The sequence below is a fragment of the Podarcis pityusensis genome, assembly GCF_964106645.2.
Source record: "Podarcis pityusensis genome assembly, chromosome: 9".
Taxonomy (NCBI): domain Eukaryota; kingdom Metazoa; phylum Chordata; class Lepidosauria; order Squamata; family Lacertidae; genus Podarcis; species Podarcis pityusensis.
In genome coordinates, this window is record NC_138034.1 from 68,058,958 (window position 1) to 68,080,445 (window position 21,488).

The 21,488-nt window shown below is 42.4% G+C and overlaps 1 protein-coding gene and 1 long non-coding RNA gene across 9 annotated transcripts in view; both read left to right on the forward strand.

Annotated features, from left to right (window-relative positions):
* Window positions 1–761: 761 nt before the first annotated feature.
* RUFY3 (RUN and FYVE domain containing 3) overlaps window positions 762–21,488 on the forward strand; it is a 45,753-nt gene continuing 25,026 nt past the window's right edge. The window contains exons 1-2 of one of the 8 annotated variants that reach the window (XM_081020819.1): window positions 762–1,375; window positions 16,482–16,535. In XM_081020819.1, the coding sequence (XP_080876945.1) occupies window positions 1,075–1,375; window positions 16,482–16,535 (355 nt within the window). In that variant the 5' untranslated portion in view covers window positions 762–1,074. Of the gene's footprint in view, window positions 1,376–8,525; window positions 9,302–15,678; window positions 15,772–16,481; window positions 16,536–21,488 lie in introns of those variants that run through there. The other 7 variants (XM_081020820.1, XM_081020815.1, XM_081020818.1 and 4 more) reach the window with 7 other exon arrangements.
* LOC308485489 lies at window positions 3,349–5,216 on the forward strand. Its single transcript, XR_013990563.1, has 2 exons — window positions 3,349–3,521; window positions 3,842–5,216. It is a non-coding gene; the product is annotated as an uncharacterized lncRNA (long non-coding RNA).

Genomic DNA, 21,488 nt, shown 5'->3' on the forward strand with positions numbered 1-21,488 from the left:
CCACAGTGAACTTTAAGAAGGAATGGGAAAACTTTATAATTTACTTAAGAGAACACTGTAAACAACTAAAAAGTTTGGCAGGATTTGAGTAACGCTTGTAATGTATTAAAAACGAAGGTAAAAATGGACTATTGAAAGAATACTAAGAGAAATTAGTGATGGCAGCAGGAAATGTTTGATAATGGAAACTATGGAGGGGTGGTGGGAGGTCTAAGGATTCAGGGAATCCTAAATGGGGATGATGCTGATTGATGTTTGAATTCAAATGAAGAATGTAAAATTGAATAATTAATATATACATACATATGTGTGTGTGTATATATATGTGTGTGTGTGTGTATTTAATAATAATAATAATAATAATAATAATAATAATATATTATTTGTACCCCGCCTATCTGGCTGGGTTTCCCCAGCCACTCTGGGCGGCTTCCACAAAGACCAAAAATACACTATAAAAATCCCAAAGTGGCAAAAACTGACCAGCAAAGTGGTCTCTTTCCACACAGCCACTCAAAGGGCAATAATGGTACACACACACGCCATATTTCAGAGGCGGGAAGGGCACGAACTGACCCCAAAGGGGTCGCCCTTCCCAGGGGACAGGAACTGTGTCCACTCCTGAGGAAGAAAGAGTCAAAACGAACCCACCCCCCAAAGTAAAGGGGTCAGAACTGACCCCTACCGTAAGTGGCCCCTCTTCTGAGGGAAAAGGAGAGGGGCAAGAACCTTCCCCTCCCCCACCATCACAAAGCGGCGGGAAAGCGCCAGAGCGGAGCCCACAGCGGCCGTGAGGGGAGAAAGAAGAGCCAGGCAAGACGGGGGCGGAGCTCCGCGCGAGGCCGGGACGGCCCATCTCAACCTCCGGTCGGCCTGGGCCCAGTCAGGGCTTAGGAAGGGGGCTGGTCTAGGCGGGAGAAGGAGGCGCCGCTGCCGCCGCCGCCGCTTTCTTTCTCCCGCCCGCCCTGTGGAAAAAGTTGCCCGCTCACTCTCGCCGCCGTCCAGGAGGAGGAGGAAGAAGGGAGAGAAAAAGAGGGAGCCGCCGCCGCCGCCACCCTCAGCCTCTGAGGGAGCATGGAGGGAGCGGGGAAGAGAGAGGCGGGCGACGGCGAGGGGGAAGCGGAGCGCGAGGAGGAGGAGGAGGGCAAAGCCGCCGCCGCCGCCACGGAGGAAGAAGAAGAAGAAGAGGAGGCGCCCCCCGACTCGCCCCCTTTCTTCCTCCTCTACCCGGGCCGTGGAGGCGCCGCCGCGCCGGGCTTGCAGCCCCAGAGCGCCTGGAGAGCCGCCCCGCCGGGCCCTTGCGGGGTCCCCTTGCCCGTCCTGCTCAGCTACATCGGGCCCGAGACCGGGCAGCAGCACCGAGCCGGCGGCGCCCGTGAGTAGTAGGCAACGCCGCTCCTCCCTTCCCGTCTCCCGGCAGAAGCTGCCGCTGCCGCCCTGCTTTCTCCTCTCTCCGCCCGAACCGCGCCCTGTGTGTCCGCCGCACATGGTGTGCTCGGCTGTCATCCGCCCCCAACGTTGTGTAATGTTACGGGCAACTCTTGTCCCAGGGAGGGAGGGGAAGCCGCCTCCTTTCGCTTTCCTCCTCCTCCTTTTTCTTTTTTTGAGGGGGGTGGGCTCCTTTTCCGATACCCCACCCCACGAACAAGGTCCGTGGGGTTGTAAAGCAAGCCAGACCATTTAGCACCGACCCCATTCATTCCAGCAGCTGACCATCACCAGCTCACTCCAAGCCCTGCGAAAAACATCATCATCATCATCATCATCATTATTATTGTTACTGCCCTCCACCCATAGATATCAGGGCGGTTCACAGCATGAAAGTACTAAGAGCATGCTAAAAACTAGAACAAAGGCAGACCGAACCAAGCCAGCAACCCTCCCTCCCCCTTATTTATGAAACAAGCCTGTTATCCGACTTAAAAAAAAGGCACTGGGGTTATTGAGATCAATGCAAGCTAAAAAGCATTGCAGGGGGTTGGGCTAGATGACCCTCAGGGACCCTTCCAATTCTACCTTTTTCTGAAACACACACACACACACACACACACACGACCCAACTATGATCCCTCTGCAGTCCTCGACCCAAGCAACTGTGTGTGAGACTTGCTCTTCAGAAAGTGTACCTTGTCTTGCTAGCTGTGGTTTTTGGTCTCTCCTCAGCCCCCCCCCCCATCAATTCCTATTCCTTTCTCCCTAATCTCCAATATTATATTTTCTTCTGGCTGAGATGTTAAAACACTAATTCCCAGCTGTGTTTCTTGCTGCAGTCCTACTGTCTACTCGGAAGTAAGGTCCTTTTTGATTTAGCAGGGCTTACTCTCAGGTAAGTGCAGTTAGGGCTGCAGCCTTAGTGACCTAAGTTTTGGGTCCTTTTTAGGTTCAGGATATCACTGCTTTATACCACCCCACCCCACCCCTACCCCACAACATTTGTAAACATCAGCTTTGTACTTAAACACAAATTGGCTGGGAACTTCATTCTCTGTGTCTTTATTAATTTATTTAAAGAAAAACAAACTGGTGATTGCTTTAACTTTTTGATATGTGGTGATTTGAATCATGAGGATGAATTAGAAGAACTGCTGAGTCTTGAATGAGTCTTGCTTTGGAATTGAGGACTTTATTAGATTTTCTTCTGCCGTTTCATTTTATTTTGTTCTAAGGGCTTGTTTTAACAAAGAATTAACTCTGGAACTTCTGGTGAAATGATAAGGGGGTCTTTCTTTCTCCTTCCACAATGCCATTTGTCTTTTGAATAGGTATAGTGATGAAGATTTTGAGCGAATGAAAGAGTCAAGCTAATTGTTTTAAGTGTTAGTAACTGCATTGTGTTAAGATTCTAGCAGCCTTGGGTGTTCAAGAGTTTTGTCTATTAAACTGATCATCATTATTACTACTGTAATAATGATTTATATTGCACTTGATGCTTTAGAATTTTGCAAGCAAAAAAAGATTGTTGCCCCCAAGGAACTTGCAGTCAGTCCCAGCATAACGTTCTGTTCTGCTGTTAAGTAGTCATAATATAATAAGAAGAGCTTTGCTCAAATGTGAAAGTTGGATGTGTTTCTTGCACATGGAGGCTTCCAACACTGTGGTGCTGGTGGCTCCCTAATGCAAAAAGGGAAAATGTTATGTGATTCTTAAGAGAAAGGGATATTTGGGTATGTCTCCCAGATGAAATGTTGCAGGTTTCTGAATTGTACTCTTGCAGTTGTAAAGAATAAAGCATGGAAGTGTGGGGCACTATTAGAATGTGTGTAAAATGGATTAACAGAACTGCAAAGATTGTTTTCCCCCCACTAAAAATGTATACCCTGCCCCCTCGTGGCTTATGATCCTCATTATTGCTTACTTGTGTAAAAAGACAAACAAAACATACAAAACAATAGCACAGCACATGATGTAAGCTTCAATCAATAAAAAACTCATAGCGGCTTAAATGTTAAAAGTTTGCAATGTTCACCTGGAGAAATAGGAAATTCTTTGCCATGTGGTACCAGTCCATGAATGGGACGCGGGTGGTGCTGTGGGTTAAAACACAGAGCCTAGGATTTGCCGATCAGATGAATCCCCGCGACGGGGTGGGCTCCCGTTGCTCAGTCCCTGCTCCTGCCAACCTAGCAGTTCAAAAGCACATCAAAGTGCAAGTAGATAAATAGGTACTGCTCCAGCAGGAAGGTAAACGGCGTTTCCGTGCCCTGCTTTGGTTCGCCAGAAGTGGCTTAGTCATGCTGGCCACATGACCCGGAAGCTGAGTGCCGCAACCCCAGAGTCGGCCACGACTGGACCTAATGGTCAGGGGTCCCTTTACCTTTACCAGTCCATGAAATGTTGGGAGGGCATTTCACAGGTTGGATACCAACACCAAAAGGGCAGGCAGACTTTCCCTGCTTGCCACCTGCCTACTTCCAATGGTGGGGACACGTGGAGAACTGCCTCAGATCTCAGCAAGAGGGCACATCAGTGTGATAAACAGAGGTAGAAAAGCTAGGAGGCAAATGGCTCCTGGAACCTGGGTTACAGGCACAAAAGCAGAATGGCTAGTCGCCACCCCCACCATGCAGCAGCATTTACTATTTATTTATTTTTTGAAATGCATGAACTAACACACAATTCACGTCAGTGACACATTGTCAACACCACGTTTTTAATAGATACAAGAGAAGATTGTCCAGCAGATACCTAGGCCCTAAGCCATGCAAACCTTTAAATGTGAGCATCTGCTCTTTGAAGTGAGCCTGAAAGCAGACCAAATAATTATCAGTGATCCCAGTGTTGAAGAAGAATGTTTGACTGTGATGCCGAGGTACCAGTTTAACCTGCCTGGTGTGATATACACTGGATTGTTTAGAAATTACTGAAGAGTTAGTGACGTGTCAAGCTAATGAACCAAACCTTTGTGAGTTAGGCATTTGTGGATTTTTTTAAGCAGAGGAGGAAACTGGCAGAGAGCTTATTTTCTCTGGCTGAGGCAATAGAGAGAGGCAGTAGTAGTCCTAGACCTGGTAGCATTTATGTGATTTCCCTTTCTGCTAGGAATAGCATTGGGATAATGTGAATTGGGGTTCTTTTGAGGTACTTTTACCGCCCTTTGATGATTGCCTATTGTTCCATGATCACCTACCATGTTTTGTTTGTAAATACTTTTTAAAAATCTGTCACAAAATTGAGCTTAGCATCTGTGTTGGATAATAAGGGAACAATGTTGCACTGCATAAAACACCCTTACAAAGTGTTTGCATATTCATGCTGTTGTTGTTACAATAATAATAATGTTTATTACCTGCCCTTCACCAACTGGTCCCAGAGTTGGTTACAACAATTTAAAATTCAGTGTTAAAAACCGTTAGTATGGACCCTAAAATTTCAGATGCCAAAGGCCAGGGGAAAGAGATGTGTCTTCAGCAACAGTCAGGGTTACTTTGAATGTGCTGATCCAAAGCTACACCTATATATACCTGAGCTTTAAAAGCAAATTACTACGAAGTCTAAATAATTAATATAAACCACATTCAGTTTATACACGTCATATTTTTGATTTCCCAGTACTGTCGTCTCATTAGGAAGGCCACTAAAACCAGTACAACAACTGTTTTCAATAACTTGTGTGGAAAAAGATGATAGGAGGCATTCTGTTTTCTGGGATAACAAAGGAAATCTTTCCACTGTGCTCTTGGCTCTAGCCTCCAACTCAAGGCCTCATAACAGCTTCAGGTTTTCTCTGTATTCCCAAACCTGTATATAAATTAGGTCCACAGCCCACTCCTACCTCATATACCTTGAAGCAAGATTCAAGAACTTTCAAATAGTTTGTTTAGGTAAGGTAAAGGTAAAGGGACCCCTGACCATTAGGTCCAGTCGTGGCCGACTCTGGGGTTGCGGCGCTCATCTCGCTTTACTGGCCGAGGGAGCCGGCATACAGCTTCTGGGTCATGTGGCCAGCATGGCTAAGGCGCTTCTGGCGAACCAGAGCAGCGCACGGAAACGCGGTTTACCTTCCCGCCATAGCGGTACCTATTTATCTACTTGCACTTTGATGTGCTTTTGAACTGCTAGGTTGGCAGGAGCAGGGACCGAGCAACAGGAGCTCACCCTGTCGCGGGGATTCGAACCGCTGACCTTCTGATCGGCAAGTCCTAGGCTCTGTGGTTTAACCCACAGCATGCAAAATCCTGCAAATAATTTTTTTGTATCTTCACAGTGACTCCAAAGTTGCGTATGCATTACAGACTTAGAAGTTTTTTTCCCTCAGTTCATATTGAAGCAGTTTTGGCGGGGGGTGGTGGGATTGAATCAAAACTCAATATTTCATAAGGAACAGCAGATTAGGTATGGCTAATGTGTGTATACCACTTTCCAAACCAGCAGTGAGAGTGCACTTGATGCAGAGTAAACACGAATGTGTACACAGCCTTATAATTTGCCTACAAGACCATACTTTCAATGTATTTTTCCCTGTTGGTGTTTCTGGAATCATAAAATCATTGAGTGCATGGTATGGTTGAGTTATTAGCTCAAAGTTTACCCTTCTCTTCCGTTGGCTTATTCAGTGTCATCAGTTGCTATGTTGTACCTGTGTGGCTGATGATGGGTGCTGCACTTGTCTTGAAGTTGACATTTAGCAATGCAGTAAAAAGTTATATTTTTGACTTGGGTATAGCATGGGTCGAACACACAGGAAAGTTCAAGCACCCATATCAACTTATAGCAGTGTGTGGCATTAAAGGCTCTTTTACCAGGATACTTCCATCACATTGCTGGCAGTTTGCTTTTTCTTTTTAGTGAAGACATTTCAGGCTGCTTTTATGATTAGACAGCCTCTTTGCAGACACCTTGGTAGTACATGAGAGCCCCTGCTATGGTTGCGGCTAGGCAGTGCTCAGTCGGAGGTGAACACTGGCATCCCTGTGCTGGGGCTGTACATATGGGTGCTGGGACGTGCGTGTTTATTTTGGTTCCAAAAAGAGCTGTTACAGTTGTACAAGTGGTACCTGTTAGGTGTGTTTCCCCCACATAAAGGCACTTGTTATCACAAGTGACACTTCTATGTGAGTTTTTTGCCTAGTTGTGAGCCTCATGGGTGCTTCTGTAAGTGCCAACCAGCCCTTTTACTCTGAGCAGTGTGGAAGATAATTTCTTTTATTTTCTAGTAGTACAAATGCAGGACTCAAGATTACATATGCTTGTCTCTAAGATTCTGGTTATCTCAAGGTTTACCTCCCGATCAGTTCCTATTCTTGTAATGTATCCACGAGGACTATTTTCAGTTTATCTTCCAGTTCAAGTACCTCATGCTGGATTAACCAGTGATTTTGTGTGTTCGCTATTTCTAAAATGAAAGAGATTCTTACCCTGTTTGATTTAATTTTGATTTCTATAAATGTCTCCTATTCTCAGTTGCTTCTCTCTTGATGTAGGCTTCTAATTTCATGTGGCTTCCAATTTCCCAAGGAGCTGATTGGCATTTTCTATAGCATTGTATGTACTGCTGAACGAGTACATTAGAGCAACTTTCAGACTATGACAGTAGCAAAGCATGCACAGATGGCCACTGTGTTTCTGTATGTACTTTCTTTGATATGTTAGCCATAATTTGGTCAGCAACCTCCTGATAGTGCTATGTCCTTTGAATTTGTATCCATCTGAGAGTTTGCATTCACACTACTCTTAATGTGGCAATTTCAATCTATGCAGTATTTTGCCACAGTTCTGTGAATATAACATTTCTCCTGCAATAGGAGCGGGACAGTTTTACTGTAATAATTGTTTTAATGCAAAATTGAATGGTATTACCTTATTCAAACTTGGTTTATGGGTCTTAGACTTTCTACTGTCATACATCCTTTATCTGTTGCTTGTGTATAGAATTTTATGCACAGTTTTAAATATTTGTCCTTTGTGCATTTTGGTTTTTTGGCAGAGCGACTCTTACATTTAGAGCCATCTGAAAGTTCATTTATGGTTTTAAAATGTGCACAATTCTCCCCAGGTTTCTTTTATCTGATAAGTATATGGTTCATTTATTCACTCTTTACAGCAAATTCTTAATGAAGATTTTAAACAAGAGCCAGGGCAGAGACATGATTGATACAGTACTGCTTTCCTGTAACATATGGATGTAACTTCGTATTCTTCTCAGTATGGAGTACGTTTTGGTCATTAGATATCCACCCAAGAGTAATTCCCTCGTGTCTCAAGCTTTCTCAATAGCACTAGGTTTAAAGATACACTTAAGTCTAGGCATCAGATGATAGCCATAAGTAAAACAGATGGGGCCTGTGTCCAAGAACTGAAAAAGTGTCCCTCTTCACTTATCAGTCTGGTGAGAAATTGTGAGGTTAATGAATAAATTAGAAACCTGTACATATTGGGTTACAGATTGTAAAGATAGCTTTGCTGAAGGGTGACTATGATCTTCGATAGAGATTTGGGGCGTGCATTGACCTTGCAATTCTTCTGGTGTATTTACCAGACCTTATCAATAGAATACAGCTTTGTAAATAAGCAGTGCTCCAGCAGCCATCTGCATTTCGATGCTGGATGTGGAAAAGGGAACTTCTGTCCCCTGGGCAGCCTGCTTGATCTCTATGCTTCATGCAGAAGAGGGATGCAGTGCTCTGTACTTTTCCACCAGTCCTCCCCCCCCACCTGCCCCCAGATGCAATTCTTCGTTGCCTATGGCTAGCAGGAGAGTGGTTAAATCCAAAGCTGATAAAATATAATGTCATCTTTGTTCTTTGGGCATTAATGTTCTTATTGGAAACTGACACACTTTCCAAGAAGTTATAGCATTTAACGTATTTGCTAATAATCAGCTTGTGCTTAATTTTTGTTGCAGTCCCGTGACCCCAACTATACGATTCTTACTTTTGACTGCTAATGGGCATGTTTTACATCTCTTTGTACCGTGAGACAGGCTGAGGAGAAAAGCATGCATTGTGTTATGTCTGTGATCGCAGATTGACTAGCACAGTCTGAAAAGAGGCTGTGGATGCTGAGAGCAAGATCAGCTTCATTGCTCTTCTTGCATCAGCAGCAGCAGCATCTATAAAGCATCCTGGGAATTGCCTGCTCTACGTTCAGTGCAAGCTGGTCACATGAGTCTGAATTTTCAGTTCAGTTCATTAGTCAGCCATTTTGGTCAACACCCTGCTTACTGCGCACAACCAATCCTATTATCACTCTGTATCTTGGCTTGTCTGGAGGGGTGAGAGAGCAAGAGAGCCTCGTCGATTTCTGCAATTCTGGATGTGTTTTCTTCAATGCATTTTACCATTTTGGATTTTATTTTTTTTTAAGCATCTTTAGGAAATAGTAAACAGAGCTTCTCCTACCCTCTGAAGGCCAAATTTGCTGTGGTCATTTACCAGTACGCTGCTTATAGTCAAATTGAAGAAAAGAGTGTGTCTTTCAGAAGAAAACAGAGGAAGAGACCACAGAGGAGAAGAGGCATCTTTTCTTCCCTTTGCACTGTGCCTTGCCTTTCTCAGACTTGTGCAGCTGCGTGATTTTTCAGCATCTCTTTTTTGACTTAGCAAGGTATTCCACCCCCATCATCAGAAAGCCTCCCCCTCTTTTAGCCTATATATTTTATTTTATTGTTGTACCAGCTGAGTCATCATGTCTGCTCTGACGCCTCAAAGCGATATGCCAACCCCCACCACAGACAAGATCACACAAGCTGCCATGGAGACCATCTATCTTTGCAAATTCCGAGTGTCCATGGATGGAGAATGGCTCTGTTTGCGAGAGCTGGATGACATCTCTCTTACGCCCGACCCTGAACCTACCCATGAAGGTATGGTTGCATTTTCTATGTAGGGAGGCCTGCAGGTCTTGTTTTGGGTTAAAGAGGCTGGGAAGGAGGGTGCTGGTCTTCACCACCCCATAACTTTATGTAGGAATATGGGAAACCTGACATATTTTAATTGCTTCATTGCAGTATAACCTAATTTGATACAGATTTCCAAAACAGCTGCTGGACTTTTAAGATGACTCACCTGCATCCTAAACAACTCCTGTGCTCATTTGCTTTGTTTTTCTTAGACCCCACCCCTAGCAACCAAGATATATCACTGTGAGATGAAGTTGTGTATTTATGTGCAACACCTCAAATAAAGAAACCTTGATGTTTCAATAGTAGCATTTTGATCTGTGTTTTCTTCTTTAAATATTGCTTTTGAAAAAGCTTTTATTTTATAAATGGAGCTGAATTTAGAATATTATGCTTATAAGGTTGGGAAACTCCTGTGTACTTTCAAAGCTAGATATTGTAACAGGTGTCTCTTTCAAAAATCACAAAGTATATTTACATGGACTTACTGTCGTTTATAGTGTTCTAAAGTCTGGATGACATAGGCAGAAAATACAGTTTATTTGGGAATTAAAAACGATACCTCATGGCAGTCTATTTTGTAAGAAGGGCAATTTAGATGGTAGGAGATGCTATTGGAATTAGGAAATTGAATAATATAAAGGCCTATCCTTCAACTCCCCTACATCTCTTCATTTGAAACAGTAAGGCACCTGGAGCTGGCAGATATAGCTATGTCTCTTAAAACCCAATGGGTTACTCATTGGATTCCTGATTTGATGGTTACTGTGAACTAAAGGTGAGAGCACAGCCTATTTTGTAGTATCATGCCCCAGTTTAGTCATGTCTGCAAAACCTGTACCACTTGGCATTGTCACTGTCAACAGCCTTTAACCACACTGAGTTTTGTTTTTCATTTTGTAGTGTACAAAAGTAACCAAGGCTGGCTCCCAAGCATTTTAGCTGGGAGACTTGCCAGTGCAGTCCCCCCCCCCTTTGTTCACATGTTGGTTCCCATCTCTGACCCGGAAATGAAACAGAGCTTCTTTGTGCTGCATTGTCTTCATAACCCACTGCCAGCAGCTTGTGGAAATATTCAGAAGGCTTCTGTCACTCACCAGCTGGTTCTAGCCCACCCTGTGGGAGTTGGTAGCAATAAGTAGCAGCTTTAAAATTAAAGTGGTAGCAGTTCAAAAGTCAAAGCAAGCATCCTTTTTATCATATCTTGGTATATGGACAGTACTGTTGTCAGTACATCATGTGGAATAAAACAAGCAGTTGATATGGCAAGCATCAAATGACTTCAAAGTCCTGATTAAAAGGATGCAGCCACAGACTCCTATGTTTGTATTCCGTTTAAATGAGCAAATAATGAGGTGCTTATGTTTGAGGAAATTACTTGGAAATAACAAGCTTAGCATGAATTAGAAGTGTCCACGTACCTCCTGTCTTGCTGTGCTTACTACAGGAGAGTCTTGGTGTTGATTGGGTAGAACATATCTTCATTCTTTCTCTGAGGGTTTTCCTACTTTCTTTTGATATTACTTATTATGCTGTGATAGACTCTGCTACAAATGTAGGGCAAGCCATCAAAGTATGGCAAATGAGATTTTGCTGTCGTCAAATTATCTAACGCTTGGAAAAAAGATACAAACTACTTTTTTTTTGCAATTTCCTTACGCTATTTCCTCACCTAAGTAGATTGATAGTAAGTCCAAGTCTCTGAGAAAATACTTACAGGCTTATTATGATTTATTGGGATGTAGGTAACTTGACTTTAGGGAACACACACACACACACACACACACACACACACACAAATACCATCAGTGGTATTTTCTTGTTCCATCTAAGATTACCACTACTGATAATCAGAAAACTATTTCTTTAATGGAATTATGGCCAATATTAGTTGTAATTGTTTGCATTTCTGGCATTGTACACTTTCCAGTGTTATGTGAGCACCTTTGTTTATTCTTTCCCATACAGCACAGTAGTTAAAATTTCTGCTAATGATAGCAGTTTTGGTACTGCCAAAACTAATGTAAAATAAGTGCAAGAAGTGTATCAAAAACACTTTTCAGATTTTTACAGCTTGCCCCAGCTTGGTGCCCTCCAGATGTTTTGTACTATCAACTTCAGCCAGGATGGCTAATGGGAAAGAATGATAGGAATTGTAGTCAAAACCTCCTGGAGGGCACCAGGTTGGGCAAGACTGCCTCAAATCATTGCATTTTGAGAATGGGTTTGGGACTGCATGAGGCTGTAGCTCATTGGTAGAGCATCTGCCTTGGGTGCAGGAGGTCCCAGGTTCAATCCCCACCAAGTCCAGGTAGGGTTAAGAGAGAATCCTGCCTGAAACCTGAATAGCTTCTGTCAGTGTAGACAGTACTGAGCTAGATGGTCTGACTCAGTTTAAGGCAGCTTCCTACTTTACCATAATTATTAAGAGTTTCAAGATTCTAATGCATAGTGGTATTTATTTTAGAAATACAGTACTCTCAAATGATGGTGCAGATTTGTAAGACGTGGAGTTTTGCAAGATGCAGCTGTCTAAAGAGAAACCTGGAGCCACTTTGGATTTTCCCTATTCATACCTCAAGCAGAGAGGAATTTTCACAGCATTTAATGCAGAAAGGCCTTTTCTTGAACAGCCTCTGAACTGCACTAGAATTCTCTTAAGAGATTATGTGAAACTGCTTTAAAGGCAAGAAATATATTGTTAGAAACAGGGAGGGTGAACTCTTGCCTTCAAGACTTGCTTGTGGACTTCCCTGGTTGAAAACAGGATGCTGGACTAGACGGGCATATGGTCTGATCCAGAAGGGCTCTTCCTATAGTTTTCTTGCCACATTTCCAAACTAGGGTCCAACAGTTAAAACTGGTATCATTTGAGAAGTGTCACACAAAGGCAGCCTGAAGAAAAGTGTGCAAGAGACAAGGGGTGCAGGTTTGAGGATCAACGTTACACTCTCAGCATCGCTTCCTATGAACTGATGAAAGTAAGATGAAACTGTTCAACATTCTAGCAGAGATCAACTCAAAATATAGCTGTGACAAGTTTTCTGATGATAATATCAGCCATTTTGACATGGGCAATGTGGCTGCACATAGCCATGAAAAAATGGACTTGATGGAAATTTATCTGCATGTGAGTTACTGTTCCTGCTGCTGAGGCTAGACAAGAAATCTGATTAGGATTGTTTGGTTCTGATGTTGTAGCCATCACCAGTTCATGCTTTCCACAGATTTCCACTGAGCAGGGTGCAATGTGGTTATGTGAGGGCAAGCACAATGCACATACCTACCTTGTCACCATACTAGCATACCAACATGTGCCTAAAAAGCGACATGTGTTTGTATGAATGCAAAGAACTAAGCAGTTTTGTGCTCATGGAACAATAAAAAGCACAGTAAATGGTTTGCCTCCCTTTGCATGATGAAAACTTACAAAATGCTATTTGGTGCTGAATCCTGCAAGTAGTTTATTGTAGGAGGGCGAAAGAATAGGGCTCTGATTGCAGCACTTTGCCTAATACCGACAGCCTGAGCTGAAGGAGCTTTTGTGGCATAGTGGTTAAAAGAATGAGATGAGCTCGAAAAGCTATGTGCAGATCTTACTTCAGCCAGGAGTTCACTAGGTCACTAAGTAAACCCAGGGCTATTTGATGGGTGAAGTTCCTGGTTGACACTGATTATTTGGGTCCACCTCAACCTGAGCTCAGGCCTGGTTTTGGGACTGAATCGGCCTTGGTCACCCGGCCCCATTATCAAGAGAGGTACAGAGGAGTGTGAACCTGTTACTCTTAATCTCTCAGTGGTCATTAGGAGTTTTCTAGTATGGTGCCATCAGTACACTGATGAGAGACAGCTCTTTTTCTCCATAGTTTCTGAAGTGGCTGTGCAAGCCCTGGACCACCTAAATGCAATGGTGGAGTGGATGAGGGCCAATAAATTGTGTTTGAATCCTGGGAAGATGGAGGCTTTGTGGGTAGGTCATTCACGTTTCTGGAAGGCCGGACACTTTCCTGTTCAGAATGGGCTTGGAGTCCCCCTAAAGGTGTACTCTTGGATTCACCTTTGTCATTTTAGTTCCCAATAACCTCTTTGGTTAGGGATGCCTTTTAACAGCTTCATTTGGTATGCCAGCTATGTTTTTATCTGGATCGGGATTGCCTACAGTGGGGGGGGGGGAGTATTCGATCCCCTGCTAAATTTGCCTGTGGAGGGAGCTGAAGGTTCGAGTAGCTACACATCAGCCTCGAAATCTTACTGACTTGGAGAGGATCTGCAAAGAGGAGTGGGACAAAATACTGGTACCTCCTGAGATGTGTGCAAACCTGGTGGCCATCTACAAGAAACATCTGATCTCTGTAATTGCCAACAAGGGTTTTGCCACCAAGTACTAAGTCATCTTTTGCAAAGGGGTCAAATACTTATTTCACTCATTATAATGCACATCAATCTCTGACTTTTGTCTTCTGGGTTTCTGGAGGTTTTCCTGTTGTTATTCTGTCTCTCACAGCTACAATAAACCTACCATTAAAATTATGGATTGGTCATTTCTTTGTCAGAGGGCAAATGGGCAAATTTAGCAGGGGATCAAATACTTTCCCCCCCTCACTGTATCAATGTAGTCCATGTATTGGTAACCTTGAGACAGGATTACTGCAATGCACTCTATGTGGGGTTGCCCATGGGCCTGGTCTGGCGGGTCTAGCTGGTGCAGAATTCAAGAATTAGACTGCTGATGGGGGGCAGACAGTCAACAGCATGTAACACCACTGCTAAAACATCTGCACTGGCGGCCAGTATACTGTCAGTTCAAGTCTCTTGTGCTAATATACAAAGCCTGAACAACTTAGGTCTAGAATACCTGAAGGTTCACCTTAGCCCTTTTATTCCAGCTTTGATCACTGAGGTCATCCGTTGGAGCACTGTTAATTGACCCTTGCATTATAGAGGTACGACTGACTTAAACTAGAAGTTGGGCACTTAGTGTCCCTGGTCCAATGCTGCGGAATACTTTTCCATCAGATATTCGACAAGGAGTTCAACCTTTTTTGGCTGCAGAAATATTCTTGGAAGTGTGTGGACAGTGCCTGGTGAATTTTGAAAGCCAGAGGAGTTAATGAATAACATTTTTAGTGTTCAAATGGCAAAGTCTCATGTAGTTCCTAGTCCCTCTACACAGCTAGCAAAAACAAGAGGAAGAAATGCAAGTTAAGGGGTAAGAAATAAAGAATGTTTATGACTTGCTGAATTCAGTTTTGATTGCATAATTTAATGACCTTGTTCAGATTTATTTGTATTTAATTTTTTACACAGTATAAATCTAGCCCTGGGCAACTTGCTGCCTCTGAGTCTCAAGCTCCTCCCTCATTTGTAGTATGGAGGCAACACTACTTAATTTCTAAGTGCTGTGCAAATAATTTTGTTGCATCCCATGATTAGTGACCTTAAGGGAGTTCATGGAAGGATAGTTTCCAGCAAACATTGCATCCTCTAAATGCTTCTTTGGAAAGCTGAGGTGGCTGTCCAGTGTGGTGTGGTGTGCAGGAGGTCTCTGGGGGAGGGAGGGTATAGCCCAAAATTGGGTTTGCCCCCTAAGAAGTTAGCTTAAGGAAGATCACAGAAGGAAAGTTTTTGGCCCCTTCCTTCCTTCCTTCCCCCAGGCAGCCATCCTAACCCATTCCACATTGCTCAATAGGGCACCCTAACCCTCTGGAGATGCTTTTTGGGGGTTGCCAGTGGCTATAGGGGATGGCAAACTTTTCTTCTGTCAGTTTCCATAAATTAAGCCGCCTTAGGATTCAAATAGATGTTTCATAACAGCATCTGCTACAACAACAAGTCTTTCCATTGCAAAAAATGAAAGATAAGAGCAGGTTTCTTCTGAGTTCTAGTGTATGTGAGCACAGGAAAATACACACACACTAATAAAATGTTGAGGAACAGTGTCTATTAATATATGTATTTACATTAAAATACAAAAATACTACTGCTACTAATAATATGCAACATACAAAAGGTTTTAAAAGAATACAACTAAATATATATTAAGACACAAATGGTTAAGCATAGCTCCAGAATTATGACCACCTTTGTAGTTTGTGTTACTATGTTTAATGGGCTTGCAGAACATAAAAACACGGAGTAGGACATCAGTTCCGAGATATATATATATATATCAGTTTTGTGCATTGAATTATTAGGATCACTTTAAAATGTATGCTGTTTTCATACTCAAGTTTCTCTGCTACTCACAAGTTAATACAGGAGAGAACAAGATTATAGCTCTCTTGTGGGAAGAAAGCCACGATGGGTGTGTCATTTGCTTGCTCCAGTAATCCTAGTACAGGCAGATTACTGAAGCTCTCTGCCTGTACTCGGAAGCAGTGCTTTCACTCAGGTTTATGGCTCTGCCTTTAGGCCTTTACGGAGGGAAAGAAAATGTAAGTATGAACCTAGCATAATAACTGATTTTAGAATTGGTTCCTGTTTGACAAGATATTGAAATGATTGTGCTTGTGAAGGCAAGCTGGGTCCTTTGTTTTCTCAGGACATTTCTCTCCCCACCCCCACTTACCTAACAACTCTGCTGAAGTCCAGTGTGCAGTGGTTAATTTTTGTTTAATGGAAGGGGTGCTATTCGTGCATTGCTAGAGTACTGAACATGGTACTACCAATAAATTTGGCTGTATTTAAGTGCAAGCAATATCTTAAGATTTGTTTTAACCTGGTGCCTTACCCTAACCTTGGTTCAAAACAAGGGAACAAATGTCTTCCTTTTATTTGGAGGGATTTATTTTTGAGGTGGTTCTGAATTGTACCATAAAACTTCTTGGGTAGATTTTTATACCTAGTCAGGCAGGTTATAAATCCAGTTTAAGCATATCCATGCCACTTGATTTAAAATTAATGTGTTTGTATGACTTTGAAAGCTTTTAAAAATGATCCTCTCATTGTGTTTAATAAATTCAATCTGTTGCTCTATGCAGACTATACTAACTTATGGATTTTTAAATCTTTAACCCCTTTGGTACGTATCTGGTATACCAACCCCCCTTTGTGTTCCTTTTCTTATCTTGATTTTTCAGTCTTTTCTTTGAATCATGGCTTGCATGACATTTTTCTTTCTTTTCCTTTTTCGCTGTTTGCAAAGACTCTTGGGAGGATTTGACAGATTTGGTGGAGCAATTGCGCGATGATACAGAAGGTGCGTGCCACACCAACATCTTTCAGCTATTATTTCCATTTCATTTTCAACTGGCTTTTCTTGTCTGTCTTTGAGCTGGATCACCAGGTACACTCCAGTGATAGCAACTGGATCATACATGTTTGTAACTATATTGTGCTGACCTTTCCTTTGTTAAAATGTTTGTTTTTCCTTTTGAAAAACCAGTTGCATGTATTATCTTCTCAGAATGCATCCATACTGATATTCATTTTGGGGAGTGAGAGGTAGCACAGCCCACATCAAGTTCCATGGCTTGTTCACTGTATAGCGGTCTACTTCTGAAGTTTTGGAGTGTCTTTATACATGGGCACAAAAGATCTCATAAAGGACCATACAATTTCCTACATGTGGTTGGAAGACCACTCCTTCACTCTCTTACTTCCCAATCATTGTTCTACACCATTTCCTTCCTTATTGCCGACTTCTAAAACTTGTGCGGAATTCGAGTCGTCGTACCTGTTCACCATAGATATCTTGCTGGTTTCTTCTGATAATTTTATGCAGCAGAAGCAAAGTGTGGTGCTTTATGATCCCATGTCTGTTTCGTTTTTCCTGGCACACTGCCTCAGAATTATTGTAGTGCAAATGGATGCACAGAGTGCATGTGTGGGATTGTGCAAATTCATTATTGCTGTAGAACAAATACTGTGAGGAGGGAATGTGTATATTTGGGAAATGCCCCCATGATATCAATAAGTGTGCCTCTGCAAGACAAATACAGTGGAACCTCAGTTTTTGAACATAATCCATTCCAGAAGACCGTTCGACTTCTGAAACGTTCAAAAACCGAAGATCAAAGGGTGGTCGGCAAAATCCATTGAAAAAATGGAGAAATGTGCCTTGGAAGCTGTTTGACTTCCGAGGCACGTTCGAAAACGGAAGCAATTACTTCTGGGTTGCTGGCATTTGGGTTCCGAATTGTTCGTCAATGGAGACGTTCGAGAACCGAGGTTTGAATGTAATCCTTTATAGAGGGTGGGGATTAAATGGGGAAATGGCACCAGCGGAAGGGGATCTACTCCTTGTGTTTCCTGATCAGATTTCCTCCCGTTGTGGTGTTGTTGTTTTTAATGTGGGAGATTCTACCACAACCATGAGTCTCCCATCTTGTGTCTAGTTGTGCCCTAAGGCGTACTTTATTGCTGTCTTAAGAGTTCTGTTTTCACCTAACCTTGTTGTACATATGGTGTAGTTGCTCATGTTTTGTTTAGCATTTAGAGCTACACTTGCTTTCGTTGACAGGAAGAATGGGGATGTACAGAGGAAGCAAAATCCCAGAAAGAGGAAGGATGGCAAACATGACCTTTAGTCCCTTCTCACAAGATATGTTCTATAGAGCAGCAAAACACACATTCCATGGAGTTGTAAAAACATTGTTTGAGTTGGGTCACCTTGAAGTGAGAAATTCTTAGGTTGTAATCCTGCACATGCATACCCTGGAGTGAACTTCCATTAACTTATATGGGGCTTTCTTCAGAATAGGATTGTGCTGTTAAGAAGATTGAAAAAATGTTCATCTATGTATTACACATTTGAAAGCAATAACATTAAATGCTGAAGCTGCTGAAGGAAGCAAAGAATAATGGTACAGTCTAGCGCAGAAAAGCTGATGAATTGTTATGCAGACTTTTAAAAAATTGCAAACTGATATGGAAATATGAGATTCGAAAATGAGAAACCAAAATTGACAGATTTGCCCGTCTGTAACTTGCCCTGGCCCAAACCTTTGCCATAGATTTTGTCATGCGGGTTTTAGGTTTTTCCTGTGGAAATTGGGGAGAATCTAGTTTATGAATCCACTCCACTAACAGAGGACATTGTCTAAACAAGGTGAGGTAGCAGTTCAAAGAGCTCTGGGTTCAGATTTTGAGCTTTTTAGAACCAGTTGCAATGGTTGTTTTAGTCAGGCAAATGTTTTTATCTGTTCCTGTTTGCCTCACTGCAGAACTAAGATCAGGCTTCCTAAAACTTGGCCCTCCATATGTTTTTGGCCTACAACTCCCATGATCCCTAGCTAGCAGGACCATTGGTCAGGGATGATGGGAATTGTAGTCTCAAAACATCTGGAGGGCCGAGGTTAGGAAGCCTGACTAAGATAATTATAGCATCCTAATTGACAGAGGAGGGACGCGTGTGGCACTGTGGGCTAAACCACAGAGCCTAGGACTTGCCGATCAGAAGGTCGGTGGTTCGAATCCCCGTGACGGGGTGAGCTCCCGTTGCTCGGTCCCTGCTCCTGCCAACCTAGCAGTTCGAAAGTACGTCAGAGTGCAAGTAGATAAATAGGTACCGCTCCAGTAGGAAGGTAAACCGCGTTTCCGTGCACTGCTCTGGTTCGCCAGAAGCGGCTTAGTCATGCTGGCCACATGACCCGGAAGCTGTACGCCGGCTCCCTCGGCCAATAAAGCGAGATGAGCGCTGCAACCCCAGAGTTGGCCACGACTGGACCTAATGGTCAGGGGTCCCTTTACCTTTACCTAATCGACAGAGGATATGATTCATGGCGACAATGCCCCGTGTTGCCTGCTCAAAATGTTAGGGAAGCATTTGCAATTTGATTACAGTTTATACATGCTTTGCAGTGAAAAGAATCCATTTTAAATCTGCTTTCTGCTTTGACTCATTTAAAACAAATGCATTCATATCAGTGTATTAAATTATGTTGCTTTTCCATTCCAGAGTCTTCACTGTCTGTCCTTGTAGTGACTGCAACACAGTGTACTTTCAAGTGGGTTTATATTATCAAAGTAGTTAGCCAGCTGCATTCAGCAGCCTTGTTAGTTAGCTGAGAAACTTGTTACTGTTGCAGTTTTGACTTTCTCTCTCACATGTATGCATTTATATGTTGATACGATCTTTGGAGTTGGTTAGGAATACAATGTCTGCTTTGTAGCTGGACTTCCTCCTTTGAAAAATATGTCAGGGAAATCCTCTGTTGGAATACAGTTTCATAGTGGCTGACATCACTCTTTCAAGACAGATAAGTTGTCTGGCAAATCCCAAGATCTATATTGCTACAATAAAATTGTATTGTACAATAAAAGTAGAGAGAATGTCAATATGGGAATGTCAGTAAATAGGCAGATTCAAATTATATGTGATTAGTTTGTCTTGTCTTCGGAGGCAGAGGAGATGATTCATTGGGATATACGTATATCATATATTTGATAAATGAGATCAAATACACTTCTGCAGATTTCATTCCTCCAAAAATAGTTATAATGTCTCATTGGTCAACAACCAGCTTTGCTTCATTTTGGGAGCACATTTCAGGCATTAATCTGTCGTTGCTGCTCTCAGTTTTATATATTGAGATAATCAAATGATAAACTGTTGTGTTTCTGATTAAAAGCATGCGCACATTTGAGCTTCATCTTGCCATTCAAATTTGACCTCAGTGCATGCATTTGTAGTCCAAGACCAAATCTGCTTTCCATCTATACCCTTTTGTCCTTGTTCCCACCTCCCAATGTATTGATTCATATATTTTAATTTTGCACGAACAGGCCATGCATGCAGGAGTCAGCTGACTGACGTGTGCCCTTCTTTTAATGTGTCCACCCAGGAATTGCATAATAGCAAACATCCAAGAATTCTCTATTCACTACAAGCTTGTGTGTGCATACTTTACTTTATATTCAGTCATAAAGTGACAGGCTTTCCTCACTCAAAAATAGGAAGATGGTTGTGGGAAAAACAGTACAGTGACATACAATGAAAACAACAGGGGGGATATGATTATGCCAATAAAGGCTGAATGAGTGAGTGAGTGAATGAAGAGGGGGAAATGAAGCAGGGAGATCTGCAAAAATAATTGTTCTTCAGTTTTCCAGTATTGCGGAAACATTTTTAAATTATTTTTTTATTTTAAAAATGGCTGCAGTTGTGATTTCTGGAGCTCGCTGGAAATAGGCACTACACAACTGGAATTAAGAGTGCTGTATATCATTGTGGAAGAAATTGAAACAAAACAGTAATATACACTGAGATCAAATTTTATAAAGCTTTGGAGAAATAATTGTTTTTCCGTTTTTCAATTGTCAATATTTCACAAATCTGTCCCCCCCCCCCCATGTAAAAAAGTACCCAAACCAACAGGGTTGTGGAAGCTCACCAGAAATAGGAACGACTGCCGTCCGAGCAGTACTGGTTTTAGGAGGATCTGGAGCAGCGGTTCCCAACCTTTTTTTGGCCATGACCCACCTAACCATCTCTAAAATCCTGATGCCCCTCCTCCATGATATAATTCTTATTATTCAAAAAACGAACTCCTATTCACATGGAGGAAGTCTAAAAGGCCATTCATTGTTCATAACTCATTCTCGAACTGGCCCCCTTAAAAATCAAATTGCCCTCCTGTGGGGCGCGTGCCCCACGTTGGGAACCACGGATCTAGAGGGCATAGAAAGGGGAGCAGCAAAAATGGATGCTTGAGCCACTTCCAGGAAAAAACTGTCTGCTGTTTCAAGTTGTGTGGTTTGGAGTTGTGTTTTCCAAAACTCAATGGATTATCTCTAGATTGAAGAAATCCAAAATTTCACAGGAAAGTTATCAGGACAGGAACTATTAGGGTAGGGTGCCATGTGGACGACCTTACATGAAAAGGACTGCTAATTGCTTCAAATGTATATTAAACTCAAGTGTGGACAAACCCTTGGTTAATGTTGGAGCTCACACATATTGCTTTTAATTGCTCATGAAACAGAATTCTGGGCAGAAATCCTGTTGATATCTTTTTTTTTGTTTAATTTGTTAAATACTGCTTGCATGTAATTTGTACATATACTTTGTTTGTACATATACTTTCTCCAAATTTAATTGCTTATGTAGTTGGCTTGACTGGCCGTTTCCTGAGACATTTCTAACCTAATTGTGAATGTGTGAGTTAGTGTTACATGCAAAGGCATTTTCTTGTGCAAAACAGGCTTAATT